General features: G+C 40.0%; 3 protein-coding genes across 6 annotated transcripts in view; 1 reads left to right on the top strand and 2 right to left on the bottom strand.

Annotated features, from left to right (window-relative positions):
• Positions 1-3,366: 3,366 nt before the first annotated feature.
• Positions 3,367-8,965, bottom strand: NSA2 (NSA2 ribosome biogenesis factor). The gene is made up of 6 exons (XM_053932515.1): positions 8,880-8,965; positions 8,463-8,650; positions 6,753-6,903; positions 6,224-6,403; positions 4,962-5,154; positions 3,367-3,629 (listed from the first exon to the last, which is right to left on the bottom strand). The coding sequence occupies exons 1-6, from the start codon at positions 8,880-8,882 to the stop codon at positions 3,562-3,564; spliced, it is 783 nt and encodes a 260-aa protein (XP_053788490.1). The 5' UTR covers positions 8,883-8,965; the 3' UTR covers positions 3,367-3,561.
• Positions 8,966-9,310: 345 nt separating this feature from the next.
• The window catches only part of GFM2 (GTP dependent ribosome recycling factor mitochondrial 2), an 18,036-nt gene continuing 7,856 nt past the window's right edge, over positions 9,311-19,490 (top strand). For 2 of the 4 annotated variants that reach the window (XM_053932503.1, XM_053932506.1), the window contains exons 1-12: positions 9,311-9,471; positions 9,694-9,785; positions 10,073-10,162; positions 10,702-10,786; positions 11,774-11,819; positions 12,795-12,892; positions 13,904-14,029; positions 14,431-14,519; positions 16,806-16,894; positions 17,137-17,197; positions 17,295-17,480; positions 19,305-19,385. In XM_053932503.1, the coding sequence (XP_053788478.1) occupies positions 10,088-10,162; positions 10,702-10,786; positions 11,774-11,819; positions 12,795-12,892; positions 13,904-14,029; positions 14,431-14,519; positions 16,806-16,894; positions 17,137-17,197; positions 17,295-17,480; positions 19,305-19,385 (936 nt within the window). In that variant the 5' untranslated portion in view covers positions 9,311-9,471; positions 9,694-9,785; positions 10,073-10,087. The remainder of the gene's footprint in view (positions 9,472-9,693; positions 9,786-10,072; positions 10,163-10,701; positions 10,787-11,773; positions 11,820-12,794; positions 12,893-13,903; positions 14,030-14,430; positions 14,520-16,805; positions 16,895-17,136; positions 17,198-17,294; positions 17,481-19,304; positions 19,386-19,490) is intronic. The other 2 variants (XM_053932505.1, XM_053932504.1) reach the window with 2 other exon arrangements.
• Positions 19,322-19,490, bottom strand: part of HEXB (hexosaminidase subunit beta) — a 25,705-nt gene continuing 25,536 nt past the window's right edge. The window contains exon 15 of the mRNA XM_053932512.1: positions 19,322-19,340. The gene's annotated coding sequence lies outside the window, so the exon portion shown is untranslated. The remainder of the gene's footprint in view (positions 19,341-19,490) is intronic.

The raw sequence follows: 19,490 nt of genomic DNA, 5'->3' as shown, positions 1-19,490 counted from the left end.
TTCTGACAAAATGCCCTCTCTCCAAGCAAGTAACTTACTGGTTTGTTACCCTCTCTTACTTTCAAATGACTTGTCACTAACACAAAGTAAAACTTGTAAGTTACTAAATCTAGACTGGGGCAAGGTGTTAAACTAATAAAATTGATGTAACAGGTTATGGTTACAGTTACTGTGTCTGTATACAATTGTGTCTGTACACCATCCTATAAGAGAAGTTACAAAGATTGTACAAAAGCAGCTAGCTTGACTTCCTGCCACAGTTCCAGATCTGAAACATGACTGGAGAAGCATCTGTGATAGAAGAGCTGGAGCTGCAATTGTTGTTCTTGGAGAAGAGAAAGCTCAGAAGGGTCTTAACCTTGTGTACGCACACCTGTACTGTACAGGGGACTGTATGTCATGAGTGGTTTAGTTTGCTTAATGAATCACTGTAAAAGGTATTAGCAAAAGCAGGTTTAATATAAATTTGCAAATCATTACTTTAAAACGTTTGATGGCAAGATTCACTTTATTACTTACTAGAGAGATGAAGCATACAAAGGAAAACTGAGTTAGAATCAATCTGAATTTATTCACAGAGATAGACAATGCAAAAAGGTTAGGGATACTTTCTGCTGAGTCATGATGTTAAAAAAGAACCCCCTTACTTTTGTAGAAGCATAGAAGATAAGGTTTTTTGGTAACTACACACTGAACAAGAGCAGGACATGGACTGAGATGAGGACATACAAAGGTAGGGCAGCACTTTTCCAGGACAAACATTCTGCTTCTGGAAATAAACAACATAGTACAGAGCAGACACAGGAATGGGGTTGAGGTATCCCCTTGACTCCATGAAGCTCACGACCCGGACACCCCATCAGCTGGACCTTCCCTCTCCCTCTCCCTCCCCTGCCCTTCCCTACCCTCTCCCTTCCCTCTCCCTCATCTTTCTTCCTTTTCACCCTACCCTTTATCCAAACTCCACTGGTGTGTCTAGGAGATCAGGGACTAACATACCAATTTCCATGCTAAGTATGGAATTTTGAGGATCCTCTGCCTTTTTTTCATTCTGTTCAACCACAAGCACATATGAATTTTGGATGCTTCCTTCTCCCTACAGATGGGATGCCACAGCTTTCCAAACTCATGCTATGATTGAGTCCAGTCTTAGTTCTGGACTTTGTCAGTGGTTCATCTGTTAAGGACTTTGCAACACTCAATCATTGACTAGTTTAACATTTATGAAGAGATTCAATAGTATTTACTCAATAATATAATTATAGATCTGAGATGATAACACTTATACTGTACTTGCTACAGTGTGTTTACATCAACTCACAGATCTGTGCATATGTACAAAGATAAAGATACCTACTAAAGTTCCCCTTAAGTTCAATATATAAGAAATATTCATATTGACTGCCTTTGCATTTCTGAAGGAGTGAGGGCTGAGCCTTAAGCAGTGTGGTGAGCTATCAGTTCAGGTCCCATCATCAGCTTTTGGCAAGGGTCCTCTGAGTATTGCACACTCTTGAGTTGGTGAGCTGTGGGAGTGTTCCCCTCAGAGGAGTCTGCTGTGGCTCAGGAGGGTTAAAAGGGCCTCACTTAAGAACATTGTTTATAGGATTGCAAGTTGATTGACTTAAGACATCAGTTAATCATCATCCTGGCTGTAAGTAATTATTGGAATTCTTCAAAAGTCCAGTAATAATAATACCACTTCACTGGTTATGGTTCCTGTTGATGGAGTGTTTCTGGTAAGCTCAAGGGTAGTTTAACTGTACAGGAATCATGAATCAAGGCAAAAACCTAATGGGATGTGTGGAGGAGGCAGAGGCCATGCATCACTGCAGGATATAAAGATGGATTAAGACTCAGTGATGCCCAGTAGGGGAAAAACTGGAACATAGGAAATTCTATTTAAACAAAAACCAATTTAAACTAGAAGTGGTCAAATGCTGGATCAGGTTGCTCAGAGAGGTGGTAGAATCTCCCCACCAGGATATACTCAAATCTGCTGTAGGTAACTACTGCCTGTATAAACTGGAGGAAATTTATTAGGATTTGACTTGCAACTTGTGCTAAAAACTCTTGGGCTAGAATTGAAGTACTATTTAAGAGTAAGAATATAAAGTGGTGAGTGTGGATATTGATAGTGATAAAATATTTCTGTTTACCACTAAATCCATGACTGGAAGATTACCACTTCAGTTGCAACATTACTGAAAGCTTCCAGTTTAGAAGCAGAATTAGATTTTTTTATTTCAAGAATGCAAGCTACCTATATATTGATCAGCAAAACCTTGTGACCTGTAGCTTCTCTTCAGTATTTCTTAAAGCCACCAAAATTGCTACAAATAGTTGTAGTATCAAGACTGACCATTTTCAAAGTTCACATCTTTAAGCCCTTTTAAATTCATACATTTTAACTTCTGAAACTGTTCTCTTGCTTGAAACTAAGGTGCAACACTCTCCTAGATTCATTAATTCCATTAATGCAGTCATGGAAACAAAGGGGAGAAAGGCATGAGGTAAGGGGGCAGGTGGAGAGTAGCTGCCCTTCTGGTTATCTTTCACCCTGCTTTGTGGTGGTGCATCCCCTGCTCCTTTTCCAGGCAGTGCTGTGATCTGACAAATGCTTGCTGGGCTTCAGCCGTGACTGTACAGCACCCGGGCTCAGCTCCTCTTGGGCTCATCAGAAAAACTGCCTGCTCCCAGAAACAGCTGATAACAAGCTCCTGTTCATAATGAACAAACTTGGAAACTGTTTCTCTTGCCTGACTGCCCTAACATCCTTGATCTAACACTTTCAAAGAAAGTAAATGACCCAAACTGTGGCTAGGATGAAACATTGTTATGACTAAAGCCCACTCCCTCGGGGCCTAAACAGAGGTCAAAAATAAGACCTCCTGAACTGCAGCAGGCTGCAACTAACAACTTCTGAGCAAGGCTTCTCAGAGCCAGATAACCCTTGTTTGCTATATACACAGGATTGCTGAAAGAGGATACCCTCTCGAAGCCCAACCCTTCAGCTGCTGAGGAGATCAAAAGCATCCAGAGTGAGCATTTCACTACCTTTGAGGGGAATTTTTCACAGGTACCTTGCACTTTGTGTGCATGCATATGCTACAGAAAATTTAGGAGAAATTTTGATTTCTTAGACGTTTAAGTATCTTAGGTATCTAACTAAGTTAGGCCTGTAAGTTAAAGACATAAGCTAAATGTTGTCAAGTGTTTCCCATATGGGAAATACACTGTATTTACCATATGGGAAATTTCCCCTATGGGAAGGCGACCTGAATTAGGTACAACATACCTAAGCAAGGAAACTGCTATTGTAAACAACCAAGAAGGTTTAGATCAAATCCATACCACATGAGCAAATAAAAATTAAATCTCTTTATTTGGACAATGTTCAGCTGAGCAAACACAAAAATGTGAGCAGTTGTTTCTGACTGAAGTTCCTCATCGGCTTGTGGGGTCACTGTTCTGGAAAGGCTGAAGGTTCCAAAGATTTTGTAAATTTGGGTAAAGTCCATTTGTTTCGTAGGTGCCCACATCCAACACTTAGTATCCAATTTAAACAAGTAGAATTGCATTAATACAGCCATCATTTTCTGGATTGTTAGTTACTTGGGCGTATTTCCCTAGAGAGAAAAGGGAATTACATGTGTACAAAAGCTGGAAGTAGTTAATATAGATTAGATCTTTCTATGTTTGCAAATTCAATCAGCAAGTCTCTAAAGTACAGGGACTCAAATGCATTTTGAAATCTAAATCTACCTTCTACTGAGCAGTAAACTTATATTCTCAAAACATTATATTCAAGCTCTTTTTTTATAAATGGATCATTTAGAGTTCTGAGAAGATTAAAAAAAAATCGTAGGTTTCCTACTGTCTGTTAAATGAAGTCACTCTGATGTTATGAAGATCACAGAATATACTGAGTTGGAAGGGATCCATCAGGATCATCAGGTCCAACTTCTAGCGCTGCACAGGACACCCCCAAGAATCACACCATGTGCCTAAAAGCATTATTCAAATGCCTCTTGAACTCTGTCAGGCTTGGTGCTGTGATCACTTCCCTGAGGAGCCACAGCTTAGGTGAAGAACCTAAACCTCCCCTAACTCAGCTTAGTGCTGATACCTCAAGTCCTGTCACTGGTCATGAGGGTGAAGAGATCAGGACCTGCCCCTCATCTTCCCCTTGTGAGGATGCTGAAGACCACAGTGAGGGCTCCCCTCAGTCTTCTCTGCTCCAGACTGAATAAACCAGATAACCTCAGCCTCTCCTCAAACAGCTTCCCCTCCAGACCCTGCATCATCTTTGTTGCCCTCCTTTGGACACTCTCCAATAGTTTTGTATCTCTCTTATACTGTGGCACCCAGAACTGCCTCCAGCACTCAAGGTGAGGCTGTGCCAGGGCAGAGCAGAGCAGGAGAATCCCCTCCCTTGCCTGGCTGATGCTGTTCCTGATGCTCCCCCAGGATATGGGTGGCCCTCCTGGCTGCCAGGGCACTGCTGACTCATGTTCAACTTGCCATCAACCAGGGCCTCCAGATTCCTTTCCCCCATTCCATACATACAACCATGACTGCCCCATCCCAGGTGCAGAATCTGTTGATGAGGCTCACACACAGAACTTCCACTGCAAATATAATTCAATTGTTCATGGTTCACATGGTTACAGACCTGTGGCACTGCTCAATATGACATACAAGCAAGCAAGCTGAGTCTTTGTTCTGAACTTCATCTAATTTGATTTTGCAAGTGTGAATGAAAAGCCTAAGATTAACACTTAAATCTTGTATTTTCAGAGTTGCTATTAGTTGCTTCTGCTACAGCCCAAACCTAACTTTTAACAATGGATCAATTATGATAAGAGGATGAGTCTTGACAATACACAATGCAACAAAGATTAAAAACTTTAAAAAGTAGTTCTGCTACTTCTGCAGTATAACTAGTTAAACTTACTTACCCCAGATAACTTTGCCCCCTTGTGTCACAAGGCCAAGCTCACTCACGTTCACCTCAATGACAGTACCCTTAGTAATTACTCCCAGCTGTGTATACAAAGGAGATGATGGATTCTTTTTTACACCAAGGATAGGTAGGCAAAAAGTAGCTTTGAGTTCAGGGTGTGTCACATGTGCCTTCTTGAAACGCAAGCCCTGTTGCATAAAGAGCATTAGAATGAGTTAGTACTTGCTTTAAACTCTCACAACTGATCTAGTTAAATACTTTGGGAATTATGTCCTCATCTTTATATGTTTAGAGAGACTAGGAAGAATTAAACAACTTAGAATACAGAATGCCATCTGCCTATTGTAGATTGCCAGACTTATTTTAAAATCTGTTTAATGAAAAGATAAAGCTTTCCATGTATGTTTTCAGAATGTCAAGTTTTAGTAGTAGCCCAACAATAATACTTGTTACCTTGGACAATTTATGTTCCATGAAGAAGTATGGCAAAATATGAAATACCCATCTCCTATAGCACTTTTTATCTAGTGACCTGCACTTCAGAGGGTACATTATATACCATAAATTTTTCTGTATCAAAAAAATCTTTCCAAGGCTGCTGTGTAAGACCATCAAACTAGTAGTGAAGTACAATTCAATGGGCAGCCTGCACAGTGATTGCTGATTCCTGTAAGGGAACAGGAATGGCTATTTATATTAAAAAAAACACTATTTCACTGAATCCAGCTTTTCTGCCTGTGTGTTGCCAGGCTGATAAAGCCCAGGCACTGCTTCTGCAGCTGTGTAAGTAAAGGTTGGGCTGGAGGCACAGCTTTTCCCTTCACAGTCACAACTGTGCTTCAAGCTTATTTAAGCTAAAAGGAGGGAATTCCAAAGTCCTAGAACAGAGTGAGCTTCTGCAGTTCAGAGAATCATAGCAGCTTGAAAAAGACACCTCCATCTTTAAAATATATGGAAAGAACTTTTGATAAAGACTTTCCCCTGCTAATTTGAGAGCTTGTAGCTTTAACTTACTGGCATCTTCTAAGTTACAGGAATAAAAGCAAGTATTTCAACACAGACTGGGACTGTAGAGGCATCTCCCCACCCTCCATGCTATTAGAGGTTTATGTTTTTGCAAGGAAACTAACAGGAATGTTCTTCGTGAGTAACAATCAAGTGCGTTATCATACAAGAAAGTTTCTTTAACACAGAAAATCAAAGCAGTAAATCAAAAGAATTATTACTTAAATGATCTTTAAGGCTCTAAAACATTACCATTGGTCGAATGAATCGCTCATACTTAGGAGGCTTCCTAGTAAAGCCATCTCCAACAAAACAAACTTTTGTAACCATCCTCTTCCATGCCTTCTTCTTTCTCTTTCCTGTACGAATCACCTTTAAAACTTCTGTTTCTCCTTGTGCACGAACCTTTGGCACAGGAACCTCCCACTTCCCCTGAAAGGAGAGTAAAACAAAACAAAAAAAAAAAGCGGTCAATATTCTTACCTGTCACATTTTAAATGAAAGGAGAAAAACCAAAGCATAAAGTCAAATTTCTGGAAAGCAAAGGGGTAGACCATAGTTGTTATGCAACTCATAGCCACTTATTTTAATTGGCACTTAAAAGTTCCTAAAATCAAGATACTGCATATGCTCACATTGTCCTAAACTGTTCAGTTACTCAAGGTTTCCTATTTTACTTAGTTTTTACTTGAAGACTGCTAGGTAACCTGAGCATCAACAATATAAAGTGGTCATTGTTACATGTAATTTTAGGTATCCGAATGTTGATACATTTACTTACAGCTTTTTCTTTTCTTTTTTGTTTGATCATGTTAGAGAGGACCTTGGCCCGGGACTGGCCCTCTCTGTCCAGCAGATATGCTGGTACAGCTCCTTTGGGTGTTTTTTCATCACTCTTCTGCTTTGTATTTCTCTTCTCATGCATTTTAATGCTGCAAAGAAAGAAAACCAATATTAACAGCACAAGAAAAAAGACTTGGTTTTAGACATACCATTTTAACTTAGTCTGTGCCTGCTTAAAGTTTTCTTTAAGGGGTATTTGTGAAGTAATATATTTATATTTAAGGAATAATATTAAGTAATTTTCAAGGTAAATTACTAACTTCACTTAATCTTGTCACTTCCTACCAGGACAGGAACACAGGAAAGACATGCACCTCTTTAAGGAATTTCTGTGTGACCTAAAGCAAACAGCCAAGCACTTCAAGAGATGATAGCCTTCCTCTCTGCTGACAAAAAATATCATTCTATTCCTCTTCTGAGATTTGATAACAATGCTTACATATGTGAGGAATGTGTGTTTGTAACAGGGGCCAAGTTTTGTTAATTTTGATGTCATTTATTGAAAGAAAGGAAAGACCCACAAACTAATAATGGGTTAATAAACCCATTATCTTTAAAAGTAGCAGAGGAAAACAGCTATCTACACTTTGAAACCAGCAAAAACTACATGGTGAATAGGTATGAAGTTCATTAGCAATCAGTAAGACTTTTAATGATGCCTAGGCAACAAGGCAATTCTTGAGCTATGCAAAAGCAGGAGCTATGAAGAAAGAAGTAGTTACTTTTTAATAGAGTATGTGAATGAAGCACGTTTTATGCAAATTTAGCAGAACAAGCTAACTGCAAAAGCTAACCACTGGCTACTTGAGCAGACAATCTTACAGAGCATGTGCAGGAATCAGGGGTGAAAAGTTCAAGCCCACCACCAGGAGGCTGGCAACCACCTCCTGCTGAAACCACATATGTGCTACAAGGGCTTACATAATCATGTAATTTGAAAATATGCTGCAACATGAAGGCTAGGAAAGTATACTTTTCACAACTGCACATTAAGTAAAAAAAGTAAAAAAGCTAGTGCTGTGCAAAGAATGGACAAGTGAGTTTGTGCTGCAGCTATCCCCCTCACTCCCAGCATCTAATAACCAAATACTTGCTCTATAGGCCTTGTACTATGGAGTACTGTTTTCTTGCCTGGTTTTCAGGCATCATTAACAGCTTTGATTTCAAGTTCTGGATAACAGATAAAATCTACAAAAAAATGCTTTTATTGTTGATGCTCAACACTGCTGTTAATCCTTGAAGACAGGCCTCACCTTCTCCTTAAATACTTTGTATACGACTGTATAATTTCTATTAACTATTAAAAAAACCTGCCTTTTGCTACACTAACACAGCAGCTGATATAAAAGCTCCAAGGAATTGCATTCACATTTTTTGTCATGATTACATTACTCACGGTTACTGCTCATCAACACTTGTCTCAGGAAGTACTTCTAGCAGTGAAATTGTTAACATTCATTTAAAAGAGAAGGACTCTGAAATGTGTTTGCTGTGGCAAAGTCGCCTTCCTTCTACAGTCTGATCACTATTTAAAACCATAACATGTGACTCAAGCAATAGTGAACTTTTTGTAACAATATCAGCGTCTCATCTCATCCTTCAAGCGTCAAGATGACGGAACGGTATCAGAGAGGAGGCGGACACTCACGTCTTTTTCATCTGTATCTTCTCGGCATGCCGCTGCTTATGGTACAGCTTCGCCTTCAGCCCGATCATCTTCTTGGCCTTACGGGACCGCTCGTGCGCCTCTCGGCCCTCCTTCTTCCTCCGCTTCTCGTGGTAGTCCAGCCGGTAGCCATAGCGCTTGCGGTGGAGCTCGATGTGCTCGTTCTGCGGCTGCGGACACAAAGGCAGCGCGGTCAGCGGGCACGGGTGCCCGCGGGGCGGGGACGGCTCCTCCGCCACACGCGGGCAGGCGACGGCCCGACGGCGGCATCCTCACTGCGGGGCCCACCCGGCCTCCCGCAGCCTCCCCGTCCCTCCCCTGCACCGCCGTTTGCAACCCGCCGCCCCGACCCTGCGTCCCGTGCCCCCGGCTGCCGTATCCCACAGCACCGGCTCCCACCATGTCGGCAGTCCCGCGGCCTCCTCCGCGGCGGAAAGGGCGGGCCTTTTGGGAAGCGGCCCCCAATGGAAACTCTTCCGCGCGCCTCTTTGGTTCCTGCCGGCGGAGGGCGGCGGTCTGCGCCCCCCGAGGGCTTCGCGCCGGGCTCGACGAGGTCAGAGAGAGGGCGAGAAATAGAGCAGAAGAGGCCCAAGAGGCGCTTTTTGATGCCTGGTCTGTAAGGTTGTGGCGGGAGAGCGGAACGCGGGAGGGAGGTGAGGTAGCGGGGGAAGGGAGAAGCAGGTTGCCTTCCGGCGGCTGTGCTGACAGGGGCAGGTCCCGCGCCGTTCCGGGCTGGGCCGAGTGGGAGGTCCGGGAGCAGAAGGTGACCGGGAGCCGGCGCACGAAACGTCCCAGGGCTTCGGAACGCGGCGAGGAAGGCGGTGTCACTTTGCGGAGAGCCACCGGGGATCGGCTTCTGGCGGGACTCGGCTGGGCGCGGCTTGGGGACTCCGTCCACGTGAGGGCACCGCGCCCTTCCCGCTCCCCGAGTCAGCAAACTGCGCCGGCACCATCAGGAGACGTGTGCGGCTCGCAAGATGAAGGAGTGGAGGTGACCGTGTGCGCTGAGCCGCTTGCTCTTTATTGTGAAACTACTACGAAGCAGAAAGTCACGGGAGCTGGCCAGTGATGTCTCCTCAAATAACCGGCAGCCATCTAGGAATGCTTTTGACGCTGCTGCTTTTGATGCTTGGGCTATTATGTTGCACTGTTTTTTGGCTGTGCTTAAAAGGTCACAGTACTTAATATTTTCTATTGTTTCTGACCCAAATAGGTACTTTGCCCTGCCATCCTTCCTTCTTCAAGATTAGAAAAGCTATTTGCACTTTGCTCACCAGTAATCGATGCTCTGGAGCTTAACTGAGAGTGAGTGTAAACTCTTAATTTTCATTATTCTGCTTTAATGTTTCCTGGGGAAATATAGTATTTCCATGAAAAATATATTTAGTGTTTGTGGGTGTGCATTTATGCTGCATTTTTAAGGCTTAATAATATTATTATTACAGATCGGACACTGACTTAACTTGCAAAGCAATAACCTGAAAAATATTAACCTAATTTCCCATGAAAAAGAATAAAGTTTTGTGATTGGAACAAAGGAACATGGTTAGTCTATTTCCTGTCATAAACATTTTGTTTACTTACCTTGCCAGGGAACAGCTTTAGAGATGGGAGGCAGAATGTTGAGAATTATGGGAAAATTTTCAGTGAATGCATTGAAGTCATCAAGTTTGTGCAATAAGGTAAGCTTTCCCCCAGTTTTCATACTTCCTCTGTGAGCATGGGAAACACTTGTGTTATTCTGAGTAAGCTTTGTTTAACTGGGGTGTTGGTTTTTGTTTGGGTTTTTTTGGTCTTTAACGGTTGGCCTCTGGATAATGCATACTTTCATGCTGGAATGGGACTTCAGAATTGGGAATTGAATTTGTAAATTTTGTGTAAATTTTTTTACTGCTTAACTCTTATCATTGTTAAATTATTTACACAAGTAATTAGACGTATTTAAAAATTTTTGGCTATTGAAAAATATTTTGATGCTGCCATAAATTTTTACTGAATATCCCAAATATTATTTGGATCAACTTTAAACCTTAGTGTGGACATCAACTTCGAACATCTGCTTTTAAATAATTGGTGTTTTGACCTTATATAAATACCTAGCAACAGTATCTGTTCTTGTAGATTTTTTTTTAGTTTATTTTTCTACTGCTGCCAAAAAATGTGGCTACAAAGTATCTAGTCATGACAATAAACATTCTAGATGATTCTTCTTTCTTTCAAGTACATGTATTTCAGAAATACAAAAATGAGAGTCATGGGTGTGACACAGCGAAACTGCAGTCTGAGAAACTACAGTTCTCCACCAGGTATACGTTTATGTCGTTTTCTTTATAGTAAGGATTAATTTAAAAGTGAATTAAAAAAAATCTTTCTATTTCTGTACACTTTCTGTTTTATTGTGTATTCTTTTGGTCATTCTTTATAGAATTTAATGCATGAAACATAAATAGAGCACTTAGATTGCTCAAGGACTGAAGAGTTTGGTGTTGGTGCTGTTTTCTCAGTAAATTCACAGTATAAAACCTTTAGAAAACAATAATAAGGAAAGGTACATATTATAAGAAGTCAGATCAGTTGTGAAGAGTGCTGGAACTCCTCATTAAGGGCTCCTGTAAGATGCTACTTTCATGTGTCTCTGATGAGACAGATGATCTGTAGGTGGTGAAGGAATGTTAGGTTAAATAGTGTTGAATTCTATGTGAGCTATCAAAGATGAATTATACTATTTTTTTTTCCTGAAATACAATTTCAATAGCTTGAATAACTGAATTTGGGTTAGTTTCATAAAAAAATTACCTTGACAACTTATTTTCCAGCTAAACTGTGTGAGAAAGAATGTATCTTGCAAGAAAATATCTTTTAGAACTTCCCAGTCCCATATTTTCTCAACACAGGTCAGCTTGCCTTTTTAACCTGAGAATTATGCTGTAAAGCTTTAATGCTTAAAGGAGAAATAACTTTTCAAATTTATTATCTAATCATCAGTTCAGATGAATGTCAGCATTACAGTTGTCTTGAACTGAGGTATGCTTCTGCAGAGTAAGATGATGATACTTTCCTGTGTTGCCTTTTTTCTGTTGTTTCTGAATTACAGCTGTTTTCTCAAGTGTTTGTCTTTATTTGAGGTGGGGATAGATTTATTTAAAATTAAGTACATATCTTTAAAAATTTGAGGTGGTAGAGATTACAGATTATCATGACTTCTGGCTCTTCTTTTTTAGGAGTTTTCTTAAATATATTTCTATATTGGGTTCTGTCTGAAAAGTTGTTTCTTTTTTTTTTTTTTTTTTCAGGAGATGTTAAATCTCTGCATTCTGTCATTAATCCTCATATATCCAGGTACATCAAGCTAGTTTATTGTTGGGATGTAACTTCAGTCAGAAGAGTTGATGTGATAAAGAATTGTAGGTTGTTGCCATGCTTGTCTGATGTGCATGTTTAATATAAAGTTAGTACTTGTTTACCTTTCCCCTTGTGACATTTCGATAGAGAGTGCTTGCTGGCAGCACAGAGGTCCTGTGTTGTCCGTTGCTTGCACCATTATAACCAAAACCAGGCTGTTAGCAAAGCTCCAAATCCATGGTATTGCCAGGAGGTGAAGAAGGGGGGGAAGGATGGCTTGGCAACTAGGCTGCTACAGTGGGCAGGGCTGTGTGCTTTGCTTTCGTGGCAGGCTTGATGAGGGCAAGGCTAAAATTAGGGGCTAAGCTGCTAAAGAAGTGCCTTAGTGATGAAGTTCCCTTGGAAGAATGCTGAGAGTAGGGTGTAGCTGAGGGTGAGGTCAAGCCAGCATTAATGGTGAACATGGGGGCTGATCACAAGCCTGTGCTGTGCAAAGCAAGCAAAGCAGTTCTGGAAGCTACTGGTGAGGTACTTCAGGAAGGAAGAATAGGCTGAACCGGATCAAGGTCAACTTCATGAGAACTTGGGTGTGCTGTATTTGGGGCATAAAGGGTATATATGCAGTAAGTTGTTTAGAGCACTAGGTGTCAGGGATTGGGATGGACAAGAGAGGGGAGGGACTGTTTCTGTTTGTCAGGAGGGCAGATGGGTGAGCATGATCCCAAGAAGGGGCTTTCCGTGAAGTGGAACTTGGAAACCTGTTGCAACACTGTTCAGTACTATTGATTTGAAGAAAATCCACCATATCAATACTGATATTCTTCAGTATTAGAATGTACACCATATCAGATATGCAGCAGAGAAACACTGCTATCTGGTGTGCTGTTCTTGGGGAATATTAACTATGCAAATAAGAATTATCACAGGCTTAAGAAATTACTGCACTAACTGCAATGTTTTCACTTTATGTAGAATCCGAAACATTGGCATTATGGCCCACATTGATGCAGGCAAAACTACAACAACAGAGAGAATGCTGTATTATTCTGGATATATAAGAACACTTGGAGGTTAGAAATGCTTTTTGTATTTCAGTAGGTTTAAGAAATTTAATAGTGTACAATTACATGCAGTACAGTTGCTGGTGGAACACCTCATGTAGGAGGCAGTTGTTCCAAAGTTGTGCTGCAGTTTAATTGTATTTTAATGCATGTTCCTTTTTGCACTAAGGCAGTTTTGCTTTCAGATATCATAGGTTGATATTTTTCTTTTACTTTCATCATGTTATGTTTTGTTTAACATTTAATTAGAGAATCTCCTTATTTTACTGGTTGTTAATTGGCCATACTGCTAAAGCAGTTTTTTGAGTTCTCTTTTGACCTGTGAGGAGAGCAGAGTAAGAAAAAGTATTTCTTTTGAAAGCCATGATTCAGAAAAACTTCTTTGCTACAGCAAGTTTAATAGAATTCTTCAAGATTGAAATGGTCACAGCAGCCTCTGTTTGTGTTTCATTTTGACATTTTAAACTTTATACTCTTTTCAACTGTATATGACTGATAGAAGATGTTTGGCTTGTGAAGCAGTTCAACTTGGATCCTGCTAATTTAAAAATGTCAACTGCTTCTCTTGTTATTAAAAAGTAAGCAAAGCCCAACCTGTTACTTGGTGGTTTGTTTGTTTGTACTTTACTTTTGATTTAATTACCTTTTGATTACCAAATTTCAAAATGTCAGTCACATTTCATACAGTGAGTTCAGCCAGGTTTTTTAGAGTTGTAGTTTGTTCATGATTTTGGGTTTTGTTTAGTTTTTAAGATGCTCGTGAGGGATTAAGAACAACAAAAAGGTTGTTGGAATTACTTGTCTTGCATTACTTGGAATCACTTGCAGGGCATTTATTCCTAGGAAAGGGAGCCTGGGTAAATAACCTGGCCTTGTAATGTTTTCAAAAAGGCTAATTTTCACAGCTTACACATATATATATGTAAAAGGACTATTTCCAACTCTCTCTTGACATCTGTATTCAAAAACAATTTCAGATTTTGAATTGTTAACCTACCGAATCCTGCTTTCTGTTTGCAGATGTTGATGATGGAGACACAGTGACAGATTTTATGGCACAAGAGCGAGAACGTGGTATTACCATTCAGTCTGCTGCTGTTACATTTGACTGGAAGGACTACAGAATCAATCTGATTGACACCCCAGGTACTGTTCTTTAGTTGCATTCATATTATTAAGGGAGAGAGGGTGAGGTGAAGTGTCACAGACTGTCTTTGTCTTAAATATGGTGCAAAATTTAATTGGCTTAATTGCATCAATAAAAATGCCTATACTAAACTCTGTTCAGTTTTGGATAATTATTGCTTGCTGATTCCAAATCTGGCTTATATAAAGTGAGCTCAGATGTTTCCACATTAAATTGTTCTCAGTTCTAGGATTGCATTATAATAATCTTGTTTAGTTCAAAGACTGATAGGTGTATTTCACTGCAAGTAAAGTTATTTTGACTTTATTTGAAAGAAAAAAAAATACTGTTTAAATGTATAATGACCTATTGATGGTGCCTGTTTGAATTATGATGGTATAAAAGGAAGATTGTTTTTTAGGCCATGTGGACTTTACAGTGGAAGTTGAGCGTTGTTTAAGAGTCCTGGATGGAGCTGTAGCGGTATTTGATGCTTCAGCTGGTGTTGAGGTAAAATCAACTGATAGATTTTTTTTTTTTTGTGTATGTGTGTGTGTGCAGTCTGTTATGGTAAAGGGGAGAGATTTTCTCAAACCCTTTGTGTTTGATTAATCTTTTAGTTCCCCAGGAAAGATTAAATCTTTGTGCCCAATTCAGTCTGTCATTGTTCCATTATGGGGACCCAGGGACTCTTCACTGAACAGTCCACTGGATCAGAGCGTGGCTCAACTACCTTGTTCAGGGTCATATGCAAACAGAAAGACATCCTCCTAAGGGGTCCTTAATTGATCTGTTGGTGCCTCAGGAAAGATCCAGGGAGACATGCCAACAGGTTAAGAGAGACCCTGGGCTTTCACAGTGCAGTATGGTGATAGCAACTGTTAGCACCCTTAAAGGACTCAGACTTAAGAGTTTATGGAATAGCACTCCTCATTAATGTAATTGAAAACTGTGACAGGTTAAGGTTTGAAGACTTCTGGTGATAGCATTTGGCTGCAAAAGTGTCTTCAAAGCAATATGCTAACCAGCTCTAATCCCTAACCAGAGGTAGCTTGAGGTAGTCATTCAGCATGGGTAGAGTACAGTACTTACCCAATAGATGTCGCTGTGGGAATGAAGACACATTCAGCCTGTTGTCTTATCCCAGAAGTTCCCAGGAACTTCTCCCCATTTTTAATTTACTTTAATACTATTTTTGTGTTTAGGTGGAGCTTCTTTGACTGTAGTCATGCATCCTATTCAGAGGGTGGTGGTCGTGCCTTCTAGCTGGGTAATATCAGTGTTACCTAGGGTCACCTTTAAGATGGAGGTGTATGTCTGTGATGTTGCCACGGTTCCTGGTTCAATAGCAAGAAATCTTACTTTTTTCTCCCTTGGTTGACAGCTGCTGTGTGGCTTACCAGCTACAAGGTACCACTGAGTTCCCCCTCTTCCAAGGATTTAAACAGAACCTGGACACAGTGTCATCACTCTGCTTAGCATGTATTGTGTGTGGGAAGTCGGGCATGCTGACCACATCCTATCTGGGGAATATCAACTGCACTTCATCCTGTAGTTTCCACAATTACAAATTCTGTTAGAGGGTGAATGTGCCTTCCCAGTTTTCTCTGATTTTATCTTCAGTCACTCAGTTATTTTCCCACAGCGTTTAATGACTTTAATCAGGCTGAAATAATGTACAGATTTTTCTCTGTATTATCTCTCTCAATGCTTTTATAAAAATTCAGCTTCAGGAAGCTGAGCATTTAATTTTAAATCCTGTACTGCACAGGAATTTCTATGGTAATAACAGCAAGTAAGTGTGATTACCATTATAAGTTTGGGATGGTTTTGTTGTTTCGTTGCTGTCTTTTACAAATGTTGGTTGAGGTGAATACTTCTGACTAGCTGCACACATTGAATGAAATTAATATAGGCCAGTTTCTCATTTTCACATTTCATGTAGAAAATAGATAATTTTCAGGCAGGTTTTCTCCCTCCCCAGCGGCCTTCTTAACAGAGTGCAGAAAAGGTGGAGGCAAGCTAGAACTGGACTTTTTATAGCGTGAGATATTTCAGTAGTTCAATCCTGTAGAAAAGTTACATATGAAATCCCTCTTGAATGGGACATATATTTTTCCTGGATGAGGGATGAGAGAAGTCTTAATCTCTGTAAGTCACATTACTTAACTTGCTACTGGAAAGCATTTAGGTGCCATTAAATATGAACCTCAACTGAGTAATAGCCTCCACTCTGAAAAACAAAACAATTAGATCTGCTTGTTTTTTTTCTAAAACTCTGTAGCAAATTATTGCATTATTCCATGTAGTGGTTAGAGACTATTACTGAATCTGAACTTACTTTTTCTATATACCTGCTTTAATTTTCAAATAAAAATACATATGATAAATGGCTCATCAGTGCACAAATTACTGTTAAAACCACAGTAGTTTTTAGTGTTGTATGTGTAGCCACAGAAATGCTTGCCTGTGAGTGCCTAAGTAATTTGGCAATAAAGCATAAAGTCACTACATTACAGAGTTTTCCCTATATATGCTCCCCACAGTGCTTAGTTTCTCTTCACATTCCCTTGCCACTATGCCTGCATGCCCTTAGTGCAGAAAAGGAAATGACAACAGCTGAGAGACAAGAGAAGACAAAGCTGCTTGTGGAGTTGATCTACGATGCCAAATATGGGATTGTCGCAATACACAGCACAGTTCCCTTTTCTGTTCTGAACTCAGACCGTCAGTGGTGTTGGGGAGCATATAGTTCAGCTGTTGACACTAATGTTTCCATTTTGTCTTTTGCTTTAGGCACAAACTCTGACGGTCTGGAGACAAGCGGACAAACACCAGATACCACGAATTTGCTTTTTAAACAAGATGGACAAAACCAGGGCAAGGTATTCAGGCAGTTATTTTAATCATTGCTAAAAAGCTTATAAGAGAATGTCTAGAATTTTCTGTTAAGCACAGAGCAACCCAATAACGTTAATACTTATGTTAATACTATATACTTCCTCGGTTATGCAAATACATATTTTTGTATAATTCTAGGAGTAATTTTCGCAGTAAATAGGGAATGGTGAGCCTATCGTACTAATACAAAGTTTTGTTTAACTTAGTATCTGTTCTTTTTCTGTAGTTTTACATATGCTGTTGAGAGCATCAAACAAAAGTTGAAGACAAAACCTTTACTGTTACAGGTAAGCTTTAAAAATTAAATACTTGTTTCCTTTCTTTTGAATGGAACTTCGTTCATCATTTTTTTGCATCTGTCTAAAGTCTCGGTTCAATTTGCAGTTGCCTATTGGGGAAGCCAAGACCTTCAGAGGATTGGTTGATGTTGTGACTAAGGAGCAAATAATTTGGAAATCTACTTCTGATGTGGATGATGGAAAAAATTTTGAGCGAAAGCTGCTGCTGGAGACTGATGATCCAAACCTGTTCCAAGAAGTCCAGGATGCAAGAAATACCTTAATAGAACAAGTAAAGTTTTAAAGTAAATACATAATATATTTAAAACCATTACCCAGAGCGGTAGGAAAAATAGGCTGAAAGGGACCTCTGGAGGTGTCTGGTTAAGTGATTTGCTTAAAGCAGGGCTGACTTCAGCATTAGGTTGACTTGTTCAGGTTTGTTCAGTGGAGTTTTCAAGTCAAAGGATGATGATTCTCTGTAGGCAGCTTGTCCCAGTGCTTGACCATAATTTCTTTATGTTCAGTGGGATTTTACTGTGGTGCAAGGTGGACAGCCATGCTGGTGCTTTCGTTCTGTACCTCTGAGGAGAATCTGGTTCTGTTTTCTCTGAAGCAGGGCCACTACCACTATTTCAAATAGTAAGAGATAGTATTTGCATCCTCCTTTAGCTTCTTCAAGCCAGACAAACTCATCTCTCTGGGCCCCCAGCTGTGTTCCAGCCCCATTACTGGTTTTCCAATGGCATTCCTACGATTTATCAGTCTGTTTTGTGCTGGGGAAGCTAAAAGCAGACGGTGTTTGTACTGTCTTAGATGCCAAAATATATTTGGTGAATTCACATGAAACATGACAGATGTGACTTGAAACCTGCAGGGTATCCATACTCCTCTGAAGTGACAGCTAGAAGCTGGATGAGATGTTGCAGCCTGGTCAAAATGGCACTAAGTGTTGTGTTAGAAGCAGCTCAATCCAGTCATAAATCAATCCTTTTTGTTGGAAGGGCGGCCTTCCACACAACTTTGAATAACATTGTGCAAGTGCATAAACAGATGATGGTAGCTTTCAGTTTCCTTTGAAATTGGAGACATCTGTTTTATATTGCTCTGAATTCAGTAAAACATATACACAATCTGTTTTCCAAACTTAGTAGGTTTTAAATGGCAGTGGTAATACCCAGCCTTTTATCTCTAAGAAATATGTTGTCAGATAGAAAGGTTTGTAAGAACAGTGTTGGTTTTTTTCCCCTTTGTTTTCTGGGCCCTTCCTGAAGGAGGAAGGGGTGGACTAGTAGTGTGATAATTGAGATAACCTTGTGTTTGTAAAGTATTTTTCAAAATGCTTTCTATGCTGTTAATATTCCTTATCAGAAACCCTGTAAAATGTAGCATTTTGAATACTGGCCCTTTTACACACTTTACTTTCACTTAATTAAATGAACTATTTCCTTTATCTCTCATGTTTTAGCTATTAATTTGATTAGACTTCTAATTGTTTATCAAGGCTTTATTTCAGAATTTGGCCAATTGGTGTTGTAGCCAATAGAGAAGGCAAAATGCTTTCCTGTGCTTGGGTGTTCTGAGCCTGTGACAGTGCAGGGACGTATGTTAGACGTTTAAGGCGTTAAGTTACATGCCAAGCTAACTGGTACAATTTGAAAACAGACATGCTCTTGGACCTACAAACCCTTGACATGAAGAAGGCCAAAATGCCATGATGCTTGTCTGTTTTTTCCAGCTCAGTATCTGTTGGCTTGTAAAGGTTGCTTGCTGCTTACTTCAGGCTTCCTCGTGTTTGCAGGACCGAAGTACATCAGTTAAACCCTTCATGGCTGTCACTGTATGGCTGAAGGTTTTTTCCCATTTCATGGAGAAGTACAAGCATTCTCTCTCCCACTGATGTTTTGCTTGACAGCAGCTTTATAAGTGTTTTTTTTCCCCGTCAATTTCTTGAAGCCTTCATTTCCATAATTTTATATGATCTGAGTTTATAATTGCTTATGTCTTTAAAGGCTTTGTTGCTGCTCTGTTTAGCTAAATATTCTAAGTAAGTAAGATATGTAACTTTCCTGTGAAACTCCTGCATGCCAAATGATAAGGAACTATTCTGTTGAAGGTTGCAGATCTGGATGATGAATTTGCTGAACTGGTTCTAGGAGAAAATAGTGAAAATTTTGACTTAATACCAGCTGACAAGGTATTTTTTACATTTACAAGTGTTTACTAGCTCTTATTGCAAGGGTTTGGCAATATGACACATGCCAATTATGATTTTGCAGATTTTTCAATAAAATGAGATCAC

Source organism: Vidua chalybeata, chromosome Z (genome assembly GCF_026979565.1).
Source record: "Vidua chalybeata isolate OUT-0048 chromosome Z, bVidCha1 merged haplotype, whole genome shotgun sequence".
Lineage (NCBI taxonomy): Eukaryota > Metazoa > Chordata > Aves > Passeriformes > Viduidae > Vidua > Vidua chalybeata.
This window is presented reverse-complemented; position numbering and strand designations above follow the sequence as displayed.